This window comes from Diplotaxodon limnothrissa, linkage group LG7, assembly GCF_057381915.1.
Source record: "Diplotaxodon limnothrissa isolate DT_005_m linkage group LG7, D_limnothrissa_male_GT1.1, whole genome shotgun sequence".
Taxonomy (NCBI): domain Eukaryota; kingdom Metazoa; phylum Chordata; class Actinopteri; order Cichliformes; family Cichlidae; genus Diplotaxodon; species Diplotaxodon limnothrissa.
The window spans coordinates 1,436,197-1,456,753 of NC_140602.1; the positions used below are offsets into that span (position 1 = coordinate 1,436,197).

At 46.1% G+C, this 20,557-nt stretch overlaps 1 protein-coding gene across 2 annotated transcripts in view; it reads right to left on the reverse strand.

Annotated features, from left to right (window-relative positions):
• LOC146627510 (cytochrome P450 2F3-like) overlaps positions 1-20,557 on the reverse strand; it is a 37,720-nt gene that overhangs the window by 6,667 nt on the left and 10,496 nt on the right. The window contains exons 5-11 of one of the 2 annotated variants that reach the window (XM_085358968.1): positions 20,391-20,459; positions 20,181-20,285; positions 19,862-20,000; positions 19,555-19,640; positions 19,332-19,433; positions 19,109-19,250; positions 18,700-19,021 (exon numbers count right to left, since the gene is read on the reverse strand). In XM_085358968.1, the coding sequence (XP_085215094.1) occupies positions 18,834-19,021; positions 19,109-19,250; positions 19,332-19,433; positions 19,555-19,640; positions 19,862-20,000; positions 20,181-20,285; positions 20,391-20,459 (831 nt within the window). In that variant the 3' untranslated portion in view covers positions 18,700-18,833. Of the gene's footprint in view, positions 1-4,247; positions 4,409-4,515; positions 4,669-5,017; positions 5,181-9,664; positions 9,767-18,699; positions 19,022-19,108; positions 19,251-19,331; positions 19,434-19,554; positions 19,641-19,861; positions 20,001-20,174; positions 20,286-20,390; positions 20,460-20,557 lie in introns of those variants that run through there. The other variant, XM_085358969.1, reaches the window with a different exon arrangement.

Here is a 20,557-nt window from a genome sequence, read left to right on the forward strand (position 1 = left end):
CACGGCGACGAGCAAACATTTCTTTTTTTTTTTTTCTTTTTTTTTTTTTTTTTTTTTTTTTTTCTAAATGACGGGCAAACATTTCTGGAGGCCGACCGTGCACACGGCAACGGCGGCGACGGGCAAACAGTTCTGGACGCCGACCACTTGGAAGGCAGTGGCGGCCACTGAGCAGGTCTGGAGGTCGGCCGCGATGCCAGCGGCGGCGACAAACCCTTTCCGGAGGTCGGCCGCGATGCCAGCGGCGGCGACAAACCCTTTCCGGAGGCCGTCCCCCAAGGCCATGACGCCACCTTAGAGGCGGCGTGGCAACCGCAGGACCAGGCGTGGATGAAGACGCGGAGGCTGGACCAGGCGTGGATGAAGACGCGGAGGCTGGACCAGGCGTGGATGAAGACGCGGAGGCTGGACCAGGCGTGGATGAAGGGACGGCTGCGGAACCTGACAGCAGCGACACTGCAGGCGGTGATGCGAATGGTGATGATGTAGAAGTCGGGGGGGATGATTCAGCAGATGACGGCTGAACAGACTTCCCCGGACCGTCAGCAGATGTGAGGATGTGCTGGGCGGGCTCCTCGGACCCACCAGCTAACTTGGCTTGAAGCTGGACGGGCGGCTCGGGCCCTCCAGCAGACGTGACTTGAAGCTGGACGGGCGGCTCGGGCCCTCCAGCTGACGAGGCAGGACGCTGGCTGGGTTCTCCCAAACCCCCAGCTGACGAAACCTTAGGCTGGACTGGCTCCTCGGGCCCTCCAGCTGCAGCGGAAGCAGGACCAGAGGCAATAGGGACCCCTGACTGAGGGTGAAGATGAGTGACTGACTTAGCAGATGACAAAGCTAATGATTCCTCCACTAACTGAGCTACTGACTGGGTTATGGACTGTAACAAAGCTTGCAGAAAATCTGGTTGAGGTAGCGACTGAGCTATGGATAGTGAGGGTGAAGACTGAGCTATGGGTGACTGAACTTGAGATGAAAGCGGTGGTGGAGTAGGTGACAGGGCTACAGGTGGCTGCTGAGCAGGAAACACTGGAAACTGAGCTGAAGGTGGCTGCTGATCAGAAAACTGAGCTGACACGGGCTTAAGAGTCTCTGGGGTGACACACACATTGTTTGCTCTCACAGAAGTGTTGAGTTGAGGACGAACAGCAGTCACTATATGCTTGACGGGTTCAGGAGCATGATAATCATCCAGAACTTTTTGAGGCATAGAGTCATAGATCTCCTTGGTTTCATCAACAGGTTTAGAAAGGTGAGGTATGGGACAGTCTAAATAGTGCAATGAACCGGGAGAACTGTCCTTCAAATAATCACTCCTTTCATTTACAGTTCTTATTTCAGCAGGGGGCGAAAGAGTAGCCCCACCACTCACCCTAGCCGGCTGTTCAGAAAAAATCCTAGGCACCCACTGGAGCTGTGAATGCTGGCGGCGGGTCCGCCGCTTTCCTGTCGAAGAGGGATCGGGGCTGGCTGAGGGTGACGTGGCAAAACTCTGCTGCGGCTGCTCCCTCTGCGGTGTGGAAACGCTGGGTGAGTCGGGTGGCACAATAATGATTCCTAACATTTTGTAGAACGCCTGTGCAGGCGTAAGCTGGTTGCTTGCAAGCTCGTAGTAATCCTCCCGGGACCGGCTGGAGCGTTTTCTGTGAGACCGGGGTGTCCGCGGGGAGGAAACAGACGAGTGGGCCGAAGGGTAGGCTGCCAGCAAGGAACGGCAGCACGGAGGCCCTCCAAGCGCTAGCCGGGTCCCGTCAAAACGGGAGCTGCGCTTCCACAGGAAGTCCGCTGGATCCATTACTGGTCGCGTCGTTCTGTCAGGGCTCTGTGTGCGGGCAGGCGGAGAGGAGGATCCAAACGCAGGACTCAGACACTAACTTGAAACTCAAAAACCTCAGCTTTATTGCTGGTACGAAAACAAAACATGAAGTGAACATGGAATATGGAGACCCGAAACACACAGGCATAATCTGATGGTACAACGCGACACCGAGCATTGGAAAACACAGGGCTTAAATACACAGGGTAGTAATGAGGGAATGGGCAACAGAAGGGAGACACAGCTGGGGGAGATCAGGGCTAACGAGACGGGGGAGCTAAGCTGCACACACTAACATAAGACAAAGACTTTCACAATAAGACAGGAAACAAGAATTACTAAACCAGATGCAGACATGACACTGAGAGACAGACTAGACACTGAACAGAAACTGTAATACACATGAGAACCCAAAACCTAAGAACTGATCCCTCACCAAGAATAACAGAAACAGATCCATAATGATAATAATAAACAAAGCACCAGAACTAGGGATGGGTATCAAAACCCGGTTCTTGTTGAGAACCGGTTCCCACTGTTTCACTTCCTTGGAATTGTTTGCCAATTTTGCAAACGATTCCCTTATCGATTCCAGTCGCCCCGAATGACGTCACCACGTTGCGGAGCGTCATTTACCTGGCAGGAAACACGGCGCCAGCGGCTCAAACGCTAAAAAGCTTGGTTATACTTTACGAGAACGGATGACAACAGGGCAACTTGCAATACTTGCAAAGTAGATATTTCATTTAAGGGAGGAAACACTACGAATATGCAAAAGCATTTGCTCACAAAACACACGATGACCTTAAATGAATGTCGTGTTTTTAATTCCGCTCCGGACTCGTGAATCTCAACCCAGCAGCAGCGGTAACGTTTGCACGTCCTCTCCCGTTAATGCGGCAGGTAAATAATCAACAACAGTGCATTTTATGTTAGCGTGATCTGCCTTATTACAAACCTGCCATTACTGTGCATTTAGTGACCATGATGAGACAGACAGAGTCTGGCTCAGACGCTGGCAGTTCTCGCTGCAGTCTGCCGGCAGCGTCTCCTTTCAGGCCAGGATAGACGAATGTCACCGAGCAGTGACTCAGTTTGTGGTCAAAGGCTTGCACCCGTTTGCCACAGCAGATGATTTTCGGTAAGTGAATGTGTTTAATTGTAGGCAGGACATTACTGGATATTCTTGTGTAATTGCTACAGAATAATTTATGTTACACTTTGTTATTGCTACAGGAGAATATTTATTTTATTATTTTACATTTACATTTTTTTTCCTGGGACCCTGTGACACCCCATTGAAGAGCCGTAGGCTGGATCTCTTAAGACCTCACTGTTGGGTTTGTAAGGCCATGTTACTCCTAAATTTCTACGTTGTTCAAAGAGAAGATAAAAAACAAAGTTCTAAGCTAATCGACCTTAGTGTTCTCCTTTTTTAAAAATAAGAATCGATAAGAGAATCGATAAAGAATCGAATCGTTAAACAGAATCGAAAATGGAATCGGAATCGTTAAAATCTTATCAATACCCATCCCTAACCAGAACATCAGAAAACAATCCATAATGCAAAAGTAAACCAAAACATAATAAACTCAAAATACTGGGTCCAACGGACCCAGAACCGTGACAATTTGTTCAAGTGATTTACTGTTTCAACATTTGTTTTGAATCCTTGTTTTCTACTTAGCTTCAATTCCTACTTTGAGTTAATCTGCATTTATTTCTCTCATCGGTTTCTGCCTCTGCCACATCTTTCCCCTGAATTAGTTCATTCATGTTTCAGTAAGAGTTTATTTTCAGTTTTAATATGATAATTACTTTAATCGTTTGTCTTGCTTAGGTTTTCAGTTTCTGACTGATATACACTATATTGCCAAAAGTATTCGTTCATCTGGCTGCACAAGCATATGAGTGAAATCCAATTATTAACCCAAAGGGTTTAAGATCATGTGGAATCACCCTCTTCATCTATGGCAGCTTCAACTCTTTTTGGAAAGCTTTCGACACGGTTCACGAGAGTGTTCATGGCAATTTTTGGCTGATGACTGATGATGGACGAGAAGGTCTGGCTTACAGTCTCCACTCTAATTCATCCAAAAAGGATTGTGTCAGGTTGAGGTCAGGACTCTGTTTAGTCCAGTCAGCTTCTTCTGCAGCAAACTCACTCATCATCCATTACAGACTTGCTTTGTGCACTGGTACACAGTCATGTTGGAACAGGAATGGGCCGTCCCCAAACTGCTCCCACAAAGTTAGGAGCATGATTGAAAATTCAAATTAATGATTTTGCGTTTCTGGGACATTTTGTCTTTTGTTGGTGTTTTCTGCATCTTCATTCTTGATCTTAGTTCCTTTTGAAACTACAGACTCCACAGAGGTTGTGACACATAAAGCAGCTATCATTGTTATAGACTAAGGTGCTTTTACTCACCATAGCCCATGGTCCATTGGTTATCCTGGTATTCTCAGTAAAGCATCGGACAATAAATTGTATTAACGCATGATCATACTCATAGCGTGTGGCAAAAAGGACTTGACAGATGATATTGGAGGCCGCATTGTGGAACATAACTCGAGGACTCATGGTTTTACCTGTGCAAGAAATAATGTAACAGCACAGAATTGTGAAATAATGCACAATAACGTGACAGGAAAAAAAGCACTACCCAATTTAGCTATGGATGCACAGATGGACCTACCAACACTCTCTTCCAGGGTACTAATGATGTGTTTTATCTCCTTATGAATCCTGTCCTCCATTGAGTTCTTCCCCAGACCAAAGTTCCGCAAAGTGGTCAAAGCAAAGCGACGATGTTCCTTCCAACTAGAGCCGTAATCAGCCATAATGACCCCTACAACAAGTTTAGTAGCACAAAGAGGAGAGAACCTAAGTATAATTCATGTAGTTATCCTACAGGACAGAGCTGAACTTTGCCTCCTCTTAAGTAAACTGGCAACATTTTGTGATCTTTTTTTCTCCTTTGGTGGAATCTTAATTTGAATGTGTGAATACAAATGCACGTCTTTTTTGTAGTCCTACCTAACATCGCATTGAATTCAATTCATTAAAAAAAAAAAATTATATAGCACCAAATCACAACAACAGTCGCCTCAAGGCGCTTTATATGAGCGAACAGTTGTTGGGATTTGGGGACATATTACATGACATATGTCTTATATTACATGTAATGTTTATTGTACCTTTCCTCTTGGTGATATCACTGACAAACAAGTCTTGGGGTCGTCCAGCAAAATCAGTAGCCTTTGTCACTATAGCTTCTTTGATTGCCTTCATCCCATTGATGATTACAGCCGGTTTGAGACCGATGTAGATGCTGTAGACATCTCCATAGGACTTCCTCAGCTGGCAGAGAAAATAACAAGTGTTTGCAATTATTTTATGACAAATTCAGATGGATATTTTCATCAAATCTTGATGTGGGTTCAATCATCCAGTTAAGGAAACCTCAAAATGTGATTCTGCTCATCTGGATGTAGTGTATCTGAGTCTTACTGGAAGCACTGAAAATACAGACAATTGTTGCTATGTGCAAATGTGCATGGAGATTTGTCTAACGTCATACTTTGTAAGGCTGTAATACAGTCCTTAAGCGTGGTATTAGTCGGCTGTTAGTGGTGGTTGTGTCAACGTAAGGCAAGCTCAGATGGACAGACCACAACAGATGTGCTCTATGTTCACTGTAAGTAGATGTTGAAGGTTTTTTCAGTAGGTGTCATAAGTAACTAGTACTTGTGTGTATGTGTTAGTCCCCATAGGGAAATTACTCCTCTTTTTATTGTTTATTATATTTTATTTTCAGATGTTACAGATGGGACAGACATGAGTGAGGGATAGGAAAGGGAGAAAGAAAGAGGAAGGAAAAGAAAAACAGAAGGGGAGAGGGACAGTGAGAGAGGGAGGAAAAAAAATCTCCTGGATCACCTGTTGAGAGAAGAAGAATAGAAAACAAGCAAAAAAAAACAAAAAACAAAGCAACATACTAAACACAACACCATCGCATTAATCTAGCTAAGTGTAAACAGCAGTAAATACTAAATATTCAATGTTGTTGTGCAGCACGCAGGACAGACAGCGCACAATGTGCTTTGAGGTAGCAGCCAAGTAAGGTGTAATTTAAGTCTACGAGCAGTGAACATCCGTGTGCACACCTGTGTGGATCAGCGCGCTTGTATTCAAAAGGTTTCCACATGTAATGGTCTGCTAGAGGATGTAGAGAGCCATAGCCCCGTCCCCCAGGGCATGAAGCAGGCATGGAGGAGATCCAGGCCCCAGACATCCAGAGGCCCCAGAGTGCGAGAGCCCAAAGAGGACCACTGGAGGGGCATCCGTGCCACCCTCATGGGAAGGGCTGAGGATCCCCAGACAAGGCGTCACCCAGTAGCCACGGAGCAGAAGCTAGAGGGGGCTGCACCGGCGTGCCCGCCGGCTCTGCCGGCAGCCAGCTGTGCCAGAGTGAACCGAGCCGCAGGCACAGAGGCCGGAGGCCCGAGGGCCCCCCGCACCCCGGAGGAGGCCTGACCAAGCAACAGGCGCCAGGCCCCTCCAGGTAGCCACCGGGAGTGAGCTGGTACATACCTGAGTGCCCAGCCCCGGACACCAAGAACCACCAATGCACCGACCCCTGAGGGCATCAGTCACCGGCAGGGAGTGTGGTGAGGGGAGATAGGCCTTGGAGGGCCTGGGAGTTCCCAGAGAGGTGGAGTCTAAGACCCGACCTGACATATAGACACAGACACAAACATGCATTCCCACCCTCATGCACACATATACAAACACTCAGCACTCAGCCAACGTAACGATAGACACAAATGGACATTGTACACACAATCACACTCCCCAAACATACTCTATACCCCAGGTCCAGGTACCCTCACCCCTGGAGGGGGAAACGGTACCTAGACCCAGGAGATGTTACCTTTTCCCCCGGGATGGAGGCAAGCAGACCGTCCCAGGCTCCGCAGCAGCAGGGAGGCCAATCGGACAGCCAACATCTCTTCCCAGTCCCCCCGCCCCGATGGCTAGCAGAGAACGGGGGTGTGTGAAGACCCCATACCTCCCTCCTCCCGCTCATGTGTAGTGTTGCTGCGTGTTGTTCTAAAGTGCATTTAAAACAAGAGAGAGCAAGGCCTGATCTCTTGTTTGTATGGGAGAATATGTTCCTTTGGCAACTCCTCAACCTCGGCTATTAAAATGGCATGGGAGCAGGATTTGGGGTGTGTGATTCAGGATGACTCTTGGGATAAAATTCTTTACCGGGTCCATGGCTCCTCATTATGTGCCAAACACAGGCTGATTCAATGTAAGAGTTTGCACCGTGTACACTGGACTAAAGCCAGACTAGCTCAAATATACCCCAACCTTAGCCCACCCGACCCCACCGCAGAGGAAACTGTACCCACCCCAACATTCAATCATCTCCCAGACTACACAAGACAACAGACACCCAGGTTAAGTTTATTCTCCACCTCTCCTATGTCTCTCCCCCACCTGCAGAGTGGACTCCTGCAAGGATGGAACAACCTCCCCGCCAATTGAAGAGCCCCCCAGTTAGGCCGATGCACCAGAGGCCCCCTGCGCCAGGGCTGAGCCCCCGTGCACCCACCCGCTCACAACCTCGGTGACACACCGACGAGGACTGAAGCCCCCAAGGCCCAGCCCCCAACCCCAAACCCCCACGCCTGCCCCGGATCCATTCAGGGGCGGCCAGGCCACCAGGCCAGTAACCTACGTCCACCAGTACAGACCATCCTCCAGCCCCGCTGCACGCAGCCACGAGGAGAACAACCTCTAAGAGCGACCAGAGCCACTAACCAGGTTATGAACACAACCTCCTCTGCATTTAACCCATTCACCCAGTGAAGCAGTGGGCAGCCACCAATGCAGCGCCCGGGGAGCAGTGTGTAGGGATGGTACCTTGCTCAGGGTAGCTGTTCAGTGGAGTCAAACCTCCGACCTTACAATCATGGGGCAACCACTCTACCTACTGAGCTATCCCTGCCACTTGGAACTTTTTGCAAAAAATAAAATGCTACCCATAACTTGTTCAACTTATGGTTCACCTAAGCAAGCTCTTACATCATCTGACAGAAAGGACAAAATAATAAAGTACCTAGCTAAAAAAAAAAAAAGCTCAGTGGAGGAACTGATATCTAACTACAGTAGAAGCGACGGTAACGTGCTTGAAACTCACAGTATAACCTTAAAGTTACATACATTTGCAGATCTGCTATGGCCAGTGTTGGGAAGGTTACTTATAAAATGTATTCCATTACAGATTACAGATTACATGCCCCAAAATGTATTCTGTAACGTATTCCGCTACGTTACTCAATGACAGTAACGTATTCTGAATACTTTGGATTACTTAATATATTATCATGCTGTTTACAACTACGTGAATGTACTATTGCTGTGTGATTTATTACTATTACTGAAGGTCCGCGACTCCGAACTGTAGTAAAGGCACCTCTGACTAATACGGCGGGGTCCCTGTTGGCTCGTAGCCGAAAAATAGCTTTACTGTGTTGTGTGGGTCGACTTTGCTAGCAGAGACAGAGAGAGGCGTTGAAAGACTGCTCCAACGGAACTTATTGTTTTCGGAGGAAAACAGGAACACGGTGTACAGTCGAGTCTTAACAGCTTACTTACAACTGGGCTCGTCAGGCACTCTTCTTGGCTGCAGTGGTTATTATTATATTTACATGCTTCCAGCTCCCGTTTGTGCTCGGTGACAGCTCGTACCTTTCCACTCCCCCTTTTCTCCCTCCTCACGCTCACAGACCCATAATGTGTATGGCAGTCCATTCTCCCTGCAACACGGACTACACTGGCCATGATGCTACATTCTTTAGAGCTATGCTTGTAGCATTCTGCCTGTTAGCTTAGCACAACAACAACAAAAAGGCGCTCTCTCACCCAGGAAACACGCGGAGAGAGAGAGCGTCGCCCTGTAACCATGGCAACCGTAACGCTGCCGCCTGGAACAAAGAGCGTAGCTGTCAAACAAAACCCAAACAGTCCTGACCCGCGACAAAATGAAACAGGAAAGTACCGCAGTGTAATCCATTTATTTCAACAAAGTAACTGTATTCTGAATACCACCTTTTTAAACGGTAACTGTAACGGAATACAGTTACTCATATTTTGTATTTTAAATACGTAACGGCGGTACATGTATTCCGTTACTCCCCAACACTGGCAATGGCAAAAGTTATTAAATTGAAAAGCTGGGTGATTTATGACTGATGACTTACTTGTATTTTCAGTGCTTCCAACAATGTTTTTCTGCTAATAATCTCTATGCACACTTAAATGATTATTTACACATTTAAAAAATCCGATTTATACACTGAACATTCTGAATACCCGTCTGCAGATCCCTGCACAGACTCACAAACCTTTGTACAGATTAACAGATTTAATTACACATGTCCAAATCTGATTTGATTTCAAAACAATCCAAATAACAAAATGTATGACTTGGAATATGGGATGGATACACCAAAGTGTGTAGCTAGTGCACTCTATGCAGACATTGTGTTATGCAATCACATAAAGGAACGCAGGATTGGTTACCTGTGCCATTATATTGCAAGATTTTCAGTGCTTTAAAAAGTATATTAATTTTTACAACCATTGTTTTACATTTGTAGTTTTTAACCTATAGCAATGATGGAATCTGTCAATGTTAGGAAAAGCATAATGATGATCATATGTCTTTGTAACTAAACAGTTAGACCCATTTAAATACTAATAACAGTCGTTACATCTGTGCCATAAAATAGCCTATTTAAAGAAAATAGCTTTCATTGCAAGTGTTTTCTTACTCTCTCAAAGTCCTTCAAGGGGTTCTCCAGTCTCAGCTGTAAAATGTTTCCCAGTAGAGGCAGAATTGGGGGTCCTGGTGGAAAGTTCTTTGGTCTTCGGGACTTGAGTTGAAGGATGATAAAGAAAATGCAAAGCCATAGCAGCAAAACTGAAATCAACATGATAGAATCAATTGGACTGCAAAAAGAGGAGTAGCTGGATAACCTGCCAGAAAATGTTAGCTCAGCTCTGCCTTTGCTAATGTTGACTTTTCGCCCTGTGCCAACTTCGTGTCAAGAGACAAACCACTTTCAGATTAAGGCAGACAACTCAGCGGCAGGCGAAGTTACTTGTCAGACAATAAGTAACAAGAATTCGTAGAAATGGAGGGCCAAAGGTAAATGCTCTTTGTAAGAAACTTGACTCCACTGTTATATTCCTCTGTTATCTCCACTGGACTAACACGTTCAAAGTTTATCTTAATTATCAAAGTTAACTATAGATGCAGTGCAACTGCCACCACTGACACCAACAGTGCACATACTCTTTTAGTTGTAACTTTTAGAGCTCTGCACGGTGAAGCTCCCCAGTATATCTCTGACCTGTTGAAACCTCATGCTTCATCCCGAGCACTTAGGTCTTCAGGTCAGAGGCTACTGGTGGTCCCACGTACTGGGTTTAAAACACGTGGGGATCGAGCCTGTCAGGCACCGAGGCTGTGGAACTCCCTGCCGTTGTCTTTACGCTGTCTAGACTCTACTGACTCCTTTAAAAAGCAGCTGAAGACATTTTTACACAAACAGGCTTTTAATTAATTTTAACTTGTATGTCTGATCTTATTGTGAAGCACTTTGTGGTTTTTATCTGTGAAATGTGCTATATAAATAAATTTTACTTACTTACTCTCCAGACACTTTATTAGGTACACCTCAATGTTACCTAATTTAACCCATTTTTGCCCTCAGACATAGACTCAACAAAGTGCCTGCAACACTTCTTACAGATTCTGGTCCGTACTGACAGGAAAGCATCATGCAGTAGCTGCAGATTTGTTGGCTCCACATCACGTTCAAAAAACTGGTTTGAGATTATCTGAGTTTTGTGATATGGCGCTATCATGCTGCTGAAAGCATGGTGTTTACTTTTTGTTCTGTGTGAAAGTAAGTGAGGAGAAAAGTCATTCTGACTCAACCACCTCCAGATAAATGCAGATTAATCAGTGTTATGACCAAAATCTCATATCCTGATATAAGACATTTATCCTCCCAACAACAATATATTTCACAAAAATTGTACACTTTCTGCGAATCTCGGGCAACTTGACTTGCGGGTTCAGCAGGGTGTCGTGTACCTGGAGTCGAGTGTTTTGACCGATGCATTAAACGATACATTTTTAGACATAAGTTTTAACAGCCGCCATCTTCTATGTATTTATTACACGGCGTGCTGCTGGGAAGAGCCTGTTCTAATGTTTGAGTCTAAGGTTTATTTTGAGCACCTGACGGCTCTTTTTTGCTTCTCATCCATAAACTCTCTCCACACTCTTTCACATGACTCTTGCGTAGGTGGTAGAAGAGGTTTGCCGTGTTTGAGTCTGAGGTGGGGGCCGGTTTCCTGCATAACTTGCATCGTACAGTTCTCTGGTCTATGTCACACTTTTCATAACCAAACCATGTCCATGCTACAGAGGTAGCCACTCATTTAGGAATAAGTTTGGATTTGTTTGGACTGGTACTTCTGTTTGGAGCTACCTGGTTCTGCCTCATCTTTACTGGTCATACTGGTATTCTTTGTGCCTGCATCCACGTGGTGACTCTAAGTGCCATTTATACTTACTTTATGTTTTTATTTGAGGTCATTTGTTTGATGCATATTCTGAAATTTGATGTTTGAGAATAATGTTTGTTGTCATCATTCCAGTTTATTTTGAAAAACCTCAACAGGATCTTCAGCTTTATTGTGAAAGGTTTATGTGGAAAATACACAAGCGGACAGCGGAGTCACACGATGGGTTTACCGTTGTTGTTGCTAATGACAACGCATTAAAACAGTTGCTTGTCCATCTGTAGTGTGGTTATTTTAAATATAAGAAAAAAAGACAACTTTAAGAAATTAATATAGCCTCTACAGTGACCATCACCATAAAAGGTTTATTTTGCAACACCACGAAACAAACGATAGCGTAATATGAAACGATAGACGTTTTCATATCGTTATCCGATATATACTGTTATATCGAACAGCCCTAATCAGTGTCACGTATTGATTAACAAGAAGTTGGAATACCAAAGGTAAGTAAGCGAGCTTTGGAGGCCAAAGGTAAGTGCTGGAGTTGACAGAGAAAAAAACTGAACTCCACTGTTATTGATTAATTGATTGATCATACTTTATTCATCCCGAGGGAAATTTGGTTAAGGCTGCCAGCCGTGCCAGCGCCGTCTTACCCTTCCCACCATATATACATTACACAAACATCACATGGGGAACACAGGTCAGAGAGGTATAACATGAAAAAAGCACAACATGAGGAAAGACGAGGAGAACAAAATAACTCCCCCCAGACTGAGCTCCAACAGGGAGATACTGCCAGGCTAAGTAAACAGTCTTCCAGCCAACCCAGGTGGCCTTGTAGGGAGTGGGAAGGAACAGACTCAACACAGTCGTTATCAGGGTGTTGTTGTTCAGCTCCAGCCTTGAGGCCGCAGCTGGCGCCAAAGGGGTCTCCACATGAAGTGATGGTGGTTTTTACTTTAGTGCGAACAACTCATATGAATTTCAAAGCTGTTCTAACAGTCCAACACTGGTCTCTCAATCTCCCGTTGGAGAGCCGTGAGCTTCTCCGTGATGTTGTCATTCTTGTGCTCAAAGAGCCGATTTCTGAGAACTCACGACCGGCAGTGAGCTTCTCCGAGATGTAATCTAATTTGCACTCAGAGGTCTTATTCGGAGTGTTCACGGCAGCCGTAAGCTTCTCCAAGATCTTATCCGTGCTGCACTCAATGAGCCCATTTTGAGAATTCACGCCTCGTCCCATCGTTTCAATCCCAGCGGGCAGCCTTGTGGGGGTTTGAACAGCCGGTTCTGCTTTCTCAATTCGTCGATAAGTCAGGGCCAAGCCAGCTCCAATCAGCAAGAACTGTTATCATCATCTTATATGATGATAACAGTTGTGAACACCAACCATAGATGCGTTCTTTGCTGATGGGGGACATTCAATACATATAATCGCTGGACACTTTATTAGGTATATCTCACTATCTCACTACATTCAAGGCTATCCATCATCTCTCGCCTTCATACCTCTGACCTTGTTCAGATCATCATTCCTTTTCGGTCTCTCAGCTCTTCTTTTCTTTCCGTCCCTTTCCCCGGCTAGCCATCGTGGGGCGCAGGGTTTTCTGCTGCTCTGCCCCCCCATCTTTGGAACGTCCTTCCTCCTGAGATAAGAAACATCACTCATCCCTCTTTTTAAGTCCAGACTCAAAACTCACCTGAGCACAAATCAGCAGTGAATATTTCACAGAGCTCCACAAACAAGTGTTAGCACTATAAGCAAAGTGTGCATTATATTAATCTCGTAATCCTGGAAAAGCATCTTTGGAATGTTTAAGAGTTTGGAATTTCTTTAGTTCATTCCTGATGTTCAGCGTTCCTCAGACAAGTCAGCGTCCAGTCAGGATCAGTTCCACAGTGCTACTGAATTGAATTAAATAGTGCTTTCACACAGGTGAACTCAGCTTAAATGAATGATGTAGTGGATCCTTTTAATTCTTATCCCTACTTTTATTTTTTTCCATGTCTATTTAAGTGCTATTTATGACACTATGTTTGCACTGAAGCACCGCAGCAATTTCCTAATGTTGTAAACCTGCTCAACATTTGGCAATAAACCCCATTCTGATTCTGATTCTGATGGTTTCAGTCTCCTTCAAAGAAAACTCAGAGCGGTGGGAGTCGTCACACAAAGACAGAGAGAGAAGCAAGAAACACTCGTCGGGAAGCTTAAAATCCCCAGTCTGTAAAACCGTTGTGTTACTGCATTTAATCAATAAACACCAATATTTAGTGACCATAATGAAATAAAATCAGAATTCTCTGAATACCATTACAACATCCATCCATCCATCTTCATCCGCTTTATCCGGGGCCGGGTCGCGGGGGCAGCAGCCTAAGCAGAGAGGCCCAGACCTCCCTCTCCCCAGCCACCTCCTCCAGCTTATCCGGGGGAATACCAAGGCGTTCCCAGGCCAGCCGAGAGATATAATCTCTCCAGCGTGTCCTGGGTCTGCCCCGGGGCCTCCTCCCGGTGGGACATGCCTGGAACACCTCACCCAGGAGGCGCCCAGGGGGCATCCTTGTCAGATGCCCGAACCACCTCAGCTGGCTCCTTTCGATGTGGAGCAGCAGCTGCTCTACTCTGAGCCCCTCCCGGATGGCCGAACTTCTCACCCTATCTCTAAGGGAGAGGCCAGCCACCCTTCGGAGGAAGCTCATTTCTGCCGCTTGTATCCGCGATCTCGTTCTTTCGGTCACTACCCACAGCTCGTGGCCATAGGTGAGGGTAGGGACGTAGATCGACCGGTAAATTGAGAGCTTCGCTTTTACACTCAGCTCCCTCTTCACCACGACGGACCGGTGCAGCGTCTGCATTACTGCAGCTGCAGCCCCAATCCGTCTGTCGATCTCCGGCTCCCTTCTCCCATCACTTGCGAACAAGACCCCGAGATACTTGAACTCCTCCACTTGGGGCAGGAACTCATCCCCGACCCGGAGTGGGCACTCCACCCTTTTCCGGCTGAGAACCATGGCCTCAGATTTGGAGGTGCTGATCCTCATTCCCGCTGCTTCACACTCGGCTGCGAACCGTTCCAGCTGCGAACCCTCCTTGAATCGCTACCTTATCGTGGTGGAGGGGTTTGTGTGTCCCAGGGATCCCAGGGGCTATGTTGTCTGGGGGCTTTTGCCCCCTGGTAGGGTCTCCCATGGCAAACTGGCCCTGGGTGAGGGACCAGACAAAGAGCGATTCATAAGACCCTTATGAAAAGGACACCGAGGGAACAGTTTACCCTGCCCGGGATAGGGTTACCGGGGCCCCACCCTGGAGCCAGGCCCGGGGAGGGTGCCCGAGGGCAAGCGTCTGGTGGCCGGGCCTTAGTCCATGGGGCCCAGCCGGGCACAGCCCGAAGAGGAGACATGGGCCCATCCTCCCGCAGGCCCACCACCCGCAGGAGGCGCCATAGGGGTCGGGTGCATTGTGTGCCGGGTGGCGGCCAGGAGCGGAGGCCCTGGCGGACTGACCCCCGGCTGCCAAGACTGGCAATAGGGACCATTACAACAGTATTTCCATAATTATTATTAATCTTATTATTATATAGAGAATTATTATTCAGAATTCATTTATCATCTTATTATTACTACTAGGACTTGGGGATGTTGCAGGAAGCATGTTCATCAAACGTGATGAAAACAGGGTTTAAAAGCTCTGACTGGCAACTTTGAGTTTTAGGTCACAGGACAGAACAGCTGTCCAGTAACCATCACAGTGGCAGACATCCAGAGGGTCTCCAGTATGAAAACTTGCTTCTTCATGCCCCAACATGATTCTTGCCTACTGGCTGAAGAAGCTGACTGCACTCCCCGAGCATCTGGCAGCACAAATGAACCAGCTGCTAATCAATGAGAGACAGCCGGAATGGCTAACCGAAGGCCGGACAGTCCTGATCCCCAAGGACCCCCAGAAGGGACCGGTCCCATCCAACTACCGGCCAATAACCTCAGTATCAGTATCAGTATCACATGGATGCTCCTGCCAGCGTCTAAGATGAACAGGCACATGGGTCAATACATGAGCGGCGCGCAGAAAGGATTCGGCAGAGGGGTGAAGCACCAGCTCCATGGTAGACATGGCTGTCGCTCGATGCTGTAAGACCCCGCTCCCCAACCTGTGCACCACCTGGATAGACTGCAAGTCAGCCTGTGACTCAGTGCCCCACACACAGACTTTTTTGTTCAGTGTGACTGTTTATGATGAGACAAATGAACATATAAATGCAAGAAAACTGACTGTTGTTTTTGTTGTTTCTTTTGCCTGTCCCGTTTGGCTCTTTTGCCATCAGAATTATTGTCTAAAGGCAAAGAAAGATGCCCAACGGATTTACTTTAACAAATTGACCATCCCAGCCTTGCCGTAATGGTCCATTTGATTCACCTTTTATTGTTTATTTTATTTATTTTTTATTTTCACTTGCTAGATACGGGACAGACTTGAATGAGGAAAAGAAAAGGGAGAAAGGAAGAGGGGGGGGGAGGGGGGGGGAACAGCTGAGAAGAGGGACGGGGATAAAGGGCAAAAAAAACAAAAACCAACTAAATAAGCAGACAAAAAAAAAGCATATATCAATCACCTGGATCACCTGCTGAGAAAGAAAAAAGAAAGCAAGCAAGCAGAAGAGAACAAGAGTAATAGAATAAACAGCATCACAATGATATATGGGAATATGACAGTAAATACTAAATATTAAACATTATTGTGCAGCACATAAGATCAACAGAACACAGTGTGCTTTGAGGTAGGAGCCAAAAAGGGTGTAGTTTGTGGGTGTGATCACCCGTGTGTACACCTGTGAGCATGGACGCGTTTGTGTTTTTAAAAGGTTCCTTCATGTAATGATCTGCTAGAGGGTGTGGGGGGGCCACAGCCCCGTCCTCCAGGGCATGAAGCAGGTATGGAGGAGATCAAAACTCCAGACATCCAGAGGCCCCCAGAACACAAGAGACCATGGAAGACCAACAGAGGGGCAGCCGCGCCACTGTCCCGGAAAGAGCTGAGGAGAGTCCCAGATGAGGGCTCACTCAGCAGCCGCGGAGCAGAAGCCAGGGGGAGTTGCAGTGACGCGCCCGTGAGCTCCGCCGGCAGCCAGCCGTGCCTGAGTGACCGAGCCCCAGGCCGAGAGGCCGGGGGCACCCCACCTCCGAAGTGGCCCGAGCGAGCCCCAGGCTCCAGGTCCCGTTAAGCGGCCGCCAAGGAGTGAGCCGGTGTGTACCTGGACGCCCATCCCCAGACACAAAGAACCACCAACGCACCGACACCTGAGGGAGTCCGCCACTGGCAGGGGAAGTGTTGGTGGGGGGAGATAGGCCTCCAAACCTTGGAGGGCCTGAGATGTCCCCAGAGAGGTGGCGTCTGATACCCAACCTGACATATAGACACAGACATACAGGCACACACAGATACAAACATCCATTCCCACCCTCATGCTCTCATATGCACTTACTCCACACTCAACCAACGTGGAGACAGACATAGAGATTATTTACAAAGAAAATAGGAAACTAACTTAAGTCAACACAAAACAAACATATATACAACATCTATACATCTATATACAAAACACAGTCTGCATGTTACCCTCTCTGTAACATCTCACTGAAAAGAAACCAGGTAGGCCCTGACAGCCTTCTTTTATACCCCATGGCCCCTCCCACTAGGCATAATAGTCATCTCTTTATTATTGTCTGTGAAGGTTCTCAGTCATCCAGGTCATCGTAGTCAAAGGAGCCATGGACTCTCCACCATTTGACCTTAGAACTGAAGAAGCTTCTCAGATGAGAGGTGAAACGTCTTCAAGCAACTTAAAGAAGTCCAGACGCTTTTCTCTGCAAGCTCTTTATTATTCCTTTTACCAAACAATCTTTCCCCCTCAGCTTATTTCCAGCTGTATTCCTACAATACATATATGTATATAGAGACATTTATGGCCAATTCCAGGCAGCCTACAGTGTTTCACAATAACAAAAAAAAACAAACAAAAAAAATAATGCAGTTCACGTGATCTTTCAAGCGCGCGCGAACCCACCATTTAAACCCCGGAACACCATACCATCGGCTTGCATAACCCCCGTATAATCGGCGATCACAGCGAGTCTACGCGACCGGCTTTATTAAAGGTAAGTGGGAAAATATGTTGGCCACCCTCTGCGCCGCTCAAAATATACCTCTCACCCCTTTTTGTTTATCTGCCCGGTCGACGAAAAGACGCGCAGCCACGGTAATTGTAGAAACTAATGGTGGTGGTGCGTGTATGCGCCCAGATCAGCTGTCTGCAGCCCGGGACGGTGTAACTCCGTCACAGGGGCCCAGGCCCATCCGGACCGGGGCCCAGAACAGCAGCGTCGCCCAGCCCCACAGAGCCCGGGACAAGAAAACTGACTGTTGACAGTGGTCAGACGCCTGTAGTAGTGCAAGAGACTTTTGTAAGGTGGTTGCTTGATGTTTTAACGTTGTTTGGCTGGTAGCTGCCTTTAGTCCATGTTTAGAGCTGTGAGCTAAGTGTAAATGACCTCATTAATATTTGGTAAAGTGTTTTGTAAACTTATGAGTGGCTATTATATTGTTGGAGTGAATGCTTTTATTTTGAAAGTCACAGAGCGACAAGGTGCCGTAAATCAAGTGGCGTAAACCATATGGCAGAAGCGCGAGTTTTAATGCACAGAGAGGTGTGCTCTATGGTTAATGGACAGGAATGGGGAAAAGAACGGCTATTAAGGTGCAACACTGAGTCGAAAGCAGTTTCTTAGCACCTGGTTGATGAGGGAACAAGGTTTGTAACAAAGTTTGTCCTGTAGATATGCATTTTGTTGTTTTACGGAGCATGTAGCTGCTGACCGCTACTAAGCATAAAGGCTAAGTTTTCACCCACTAGAGGGCGCTAACGTACCTCGTCATGTTTAGGCAGCGATGCAACGATTTCCCTGTTATATGCAATAATTTACAAGTTTTAGTGTTATTTGTTATGTAAGGTAAGGAGAATTAATTTGTAATAAATCAATAAGTCAAAAGGTTAAAGGTAACACACTGTTTGATTTACTAATAGTCTTTTATTCTGTATGTTGTAGCTCTTACGGTGTGTTCACATACACGGCTGTTTAATAAAAGGATTGTGAACCATCAGTTTGAGAGACCATCTTTTCAACCGGGGATGCTACAGTAAGAAAAAAAGGACTGTGTGAAAATAAATATTTAGACTGCAGGAACTGTTAGAAACATAAAGGGGAGTTTCATGTGTTTATTTCTTGTTTCAATAATACAACAGAAGACAAAAACTGGAATGCTCTATAATCTTTCACTTAATAGTATCCCAGATGCGTTCCCACCAGGATTTCCAGGATTTCCATGGTTAGTTTGTGACCTCACTGCGGCGTTCTGAGTTGGACTTTCATGCGGTAAGGTTTGGGAGTCAGAGTGACCCCATAGACTGGAGTGAAGTCTGGTTCTCCTGCGTCCTCGGGCCAGATGAACTTGAACTTCCTCAGCAGAGTCACCATGATGAGGAAGAGCTCCATGCGAGCCAGACCTTCCCCGAGACACACCCGAGGACCTGAGACGTTGAAAAAAATACCTCAGTATCATCTACGACAGAAGATTTAATCATCTATGTCGGTATGTGAATCGTGTCTTCATGTACCTGCAGAGAAAGGCATGAAGGCCTCTGGTTTAACAAACTCTCCTTTGTCATCGAGGAAGTTTTCAGGGTTGAATTCATGAGGGAATTTCCACTGTCCCTCCTCGCTGAGCACTGAGGTCAGATTCTCGATGATCATTGTTCCCTGAGGACGAAATCAACCTCAAAACCATTAAGGATGCTCGTCACTTTATTGCCTCTACCTATTTAACCAGTTGGCCCTTACCTTGGGAATGGAATAACCCATCAGCTCTGTGTCTTTAGTGGTGCAGTGGAAGACACTGAGAGGAACAGTGTTGGCAACTCTCTGTATCTCATGAATCACAGCCTGGATGAAGAGAAGACATTTCTCATGCTTTGGCTTGGAGCAGAATGTATGTGTGCACCCAGAACCAGGTGGGCACCTTAAAAATAAGTTCAATAGTGAATAAAACTTTGCTGTACGGCACCTGCACGTAGGGCATATTGTGTCTGTCCTCAAAACTGACCCGGTCTTTCCCTTCCAACACTCGGTCTATCTCCCGCTGACACCGTTCTGCCAGAGCAGGGCAACACGTTACCGACATTATACCAAATATGTTCAGTGAATCAGCAGTATGTTGAGTTAAACCAATCGGCTGAAAATAGTTGCTTTCCATTGATTGTCATAGTCTACAGCATATAAGTGGCATGTGTCACACAAAGGTAAGTGCAACCAATTTTAAATGGACAAACATCAGTTGAACTGAAAGAAAAGAAGAAAATATGCAGGTTTACCTTGTACATGCGGATAGTTCATAAGGTAAAGAAATCCAGTAAGTAGGGTGTTGGATGTAGTGTCAGTGCCAGCAAAGTGAAGGTCTAAAGCGTGCAGACAGATCCGGTCTTCTGAAAATGAAGACCCATCATCGCCTCTCTGAGTCAGAGGAATGATTTATGCAAATAAGGAAATTCAACTTTGTTGTTACAGGGTGAAAAGGTCACAGCCATATGTGTAGTCTCCTTAATGTAAAATCTATTTTTTATAGTTATTTTAAATGTAATCAATTGCTTTATTATAATATCTGGGATAGTAAACTCCTCATTTCACACACACCTTCTCCAGTTCATCCAGATAGCAGTCAACAAAGTCCCGTGGCTCTCCGGGAACTCGGGTCTTCTTGTGCTCTCTTATAAACTCATTTACAAGATTTTCAACTGTCTAAAAAAACACAAGTAACTATGACTGTATTAGCATTGACTTTTTCTTAATATTGATGAAATCCACAGATTATTTCAATGTAATTAAAGGGATTTTAAATGTTACCTCTGCATTCTTGAAGGCTTTCATGAAGGGCAGTGGTAGGTAACGAATTAAAGGAAAAGAGTCATACAGCTGCAAAGAAGGACAATCGTTTATTTTCCTCTATGCTTCAGTTGTAACAGAAGATGGTTACAGGACGCTGTATTTGCAATAATTAAGTCATTTCTTTT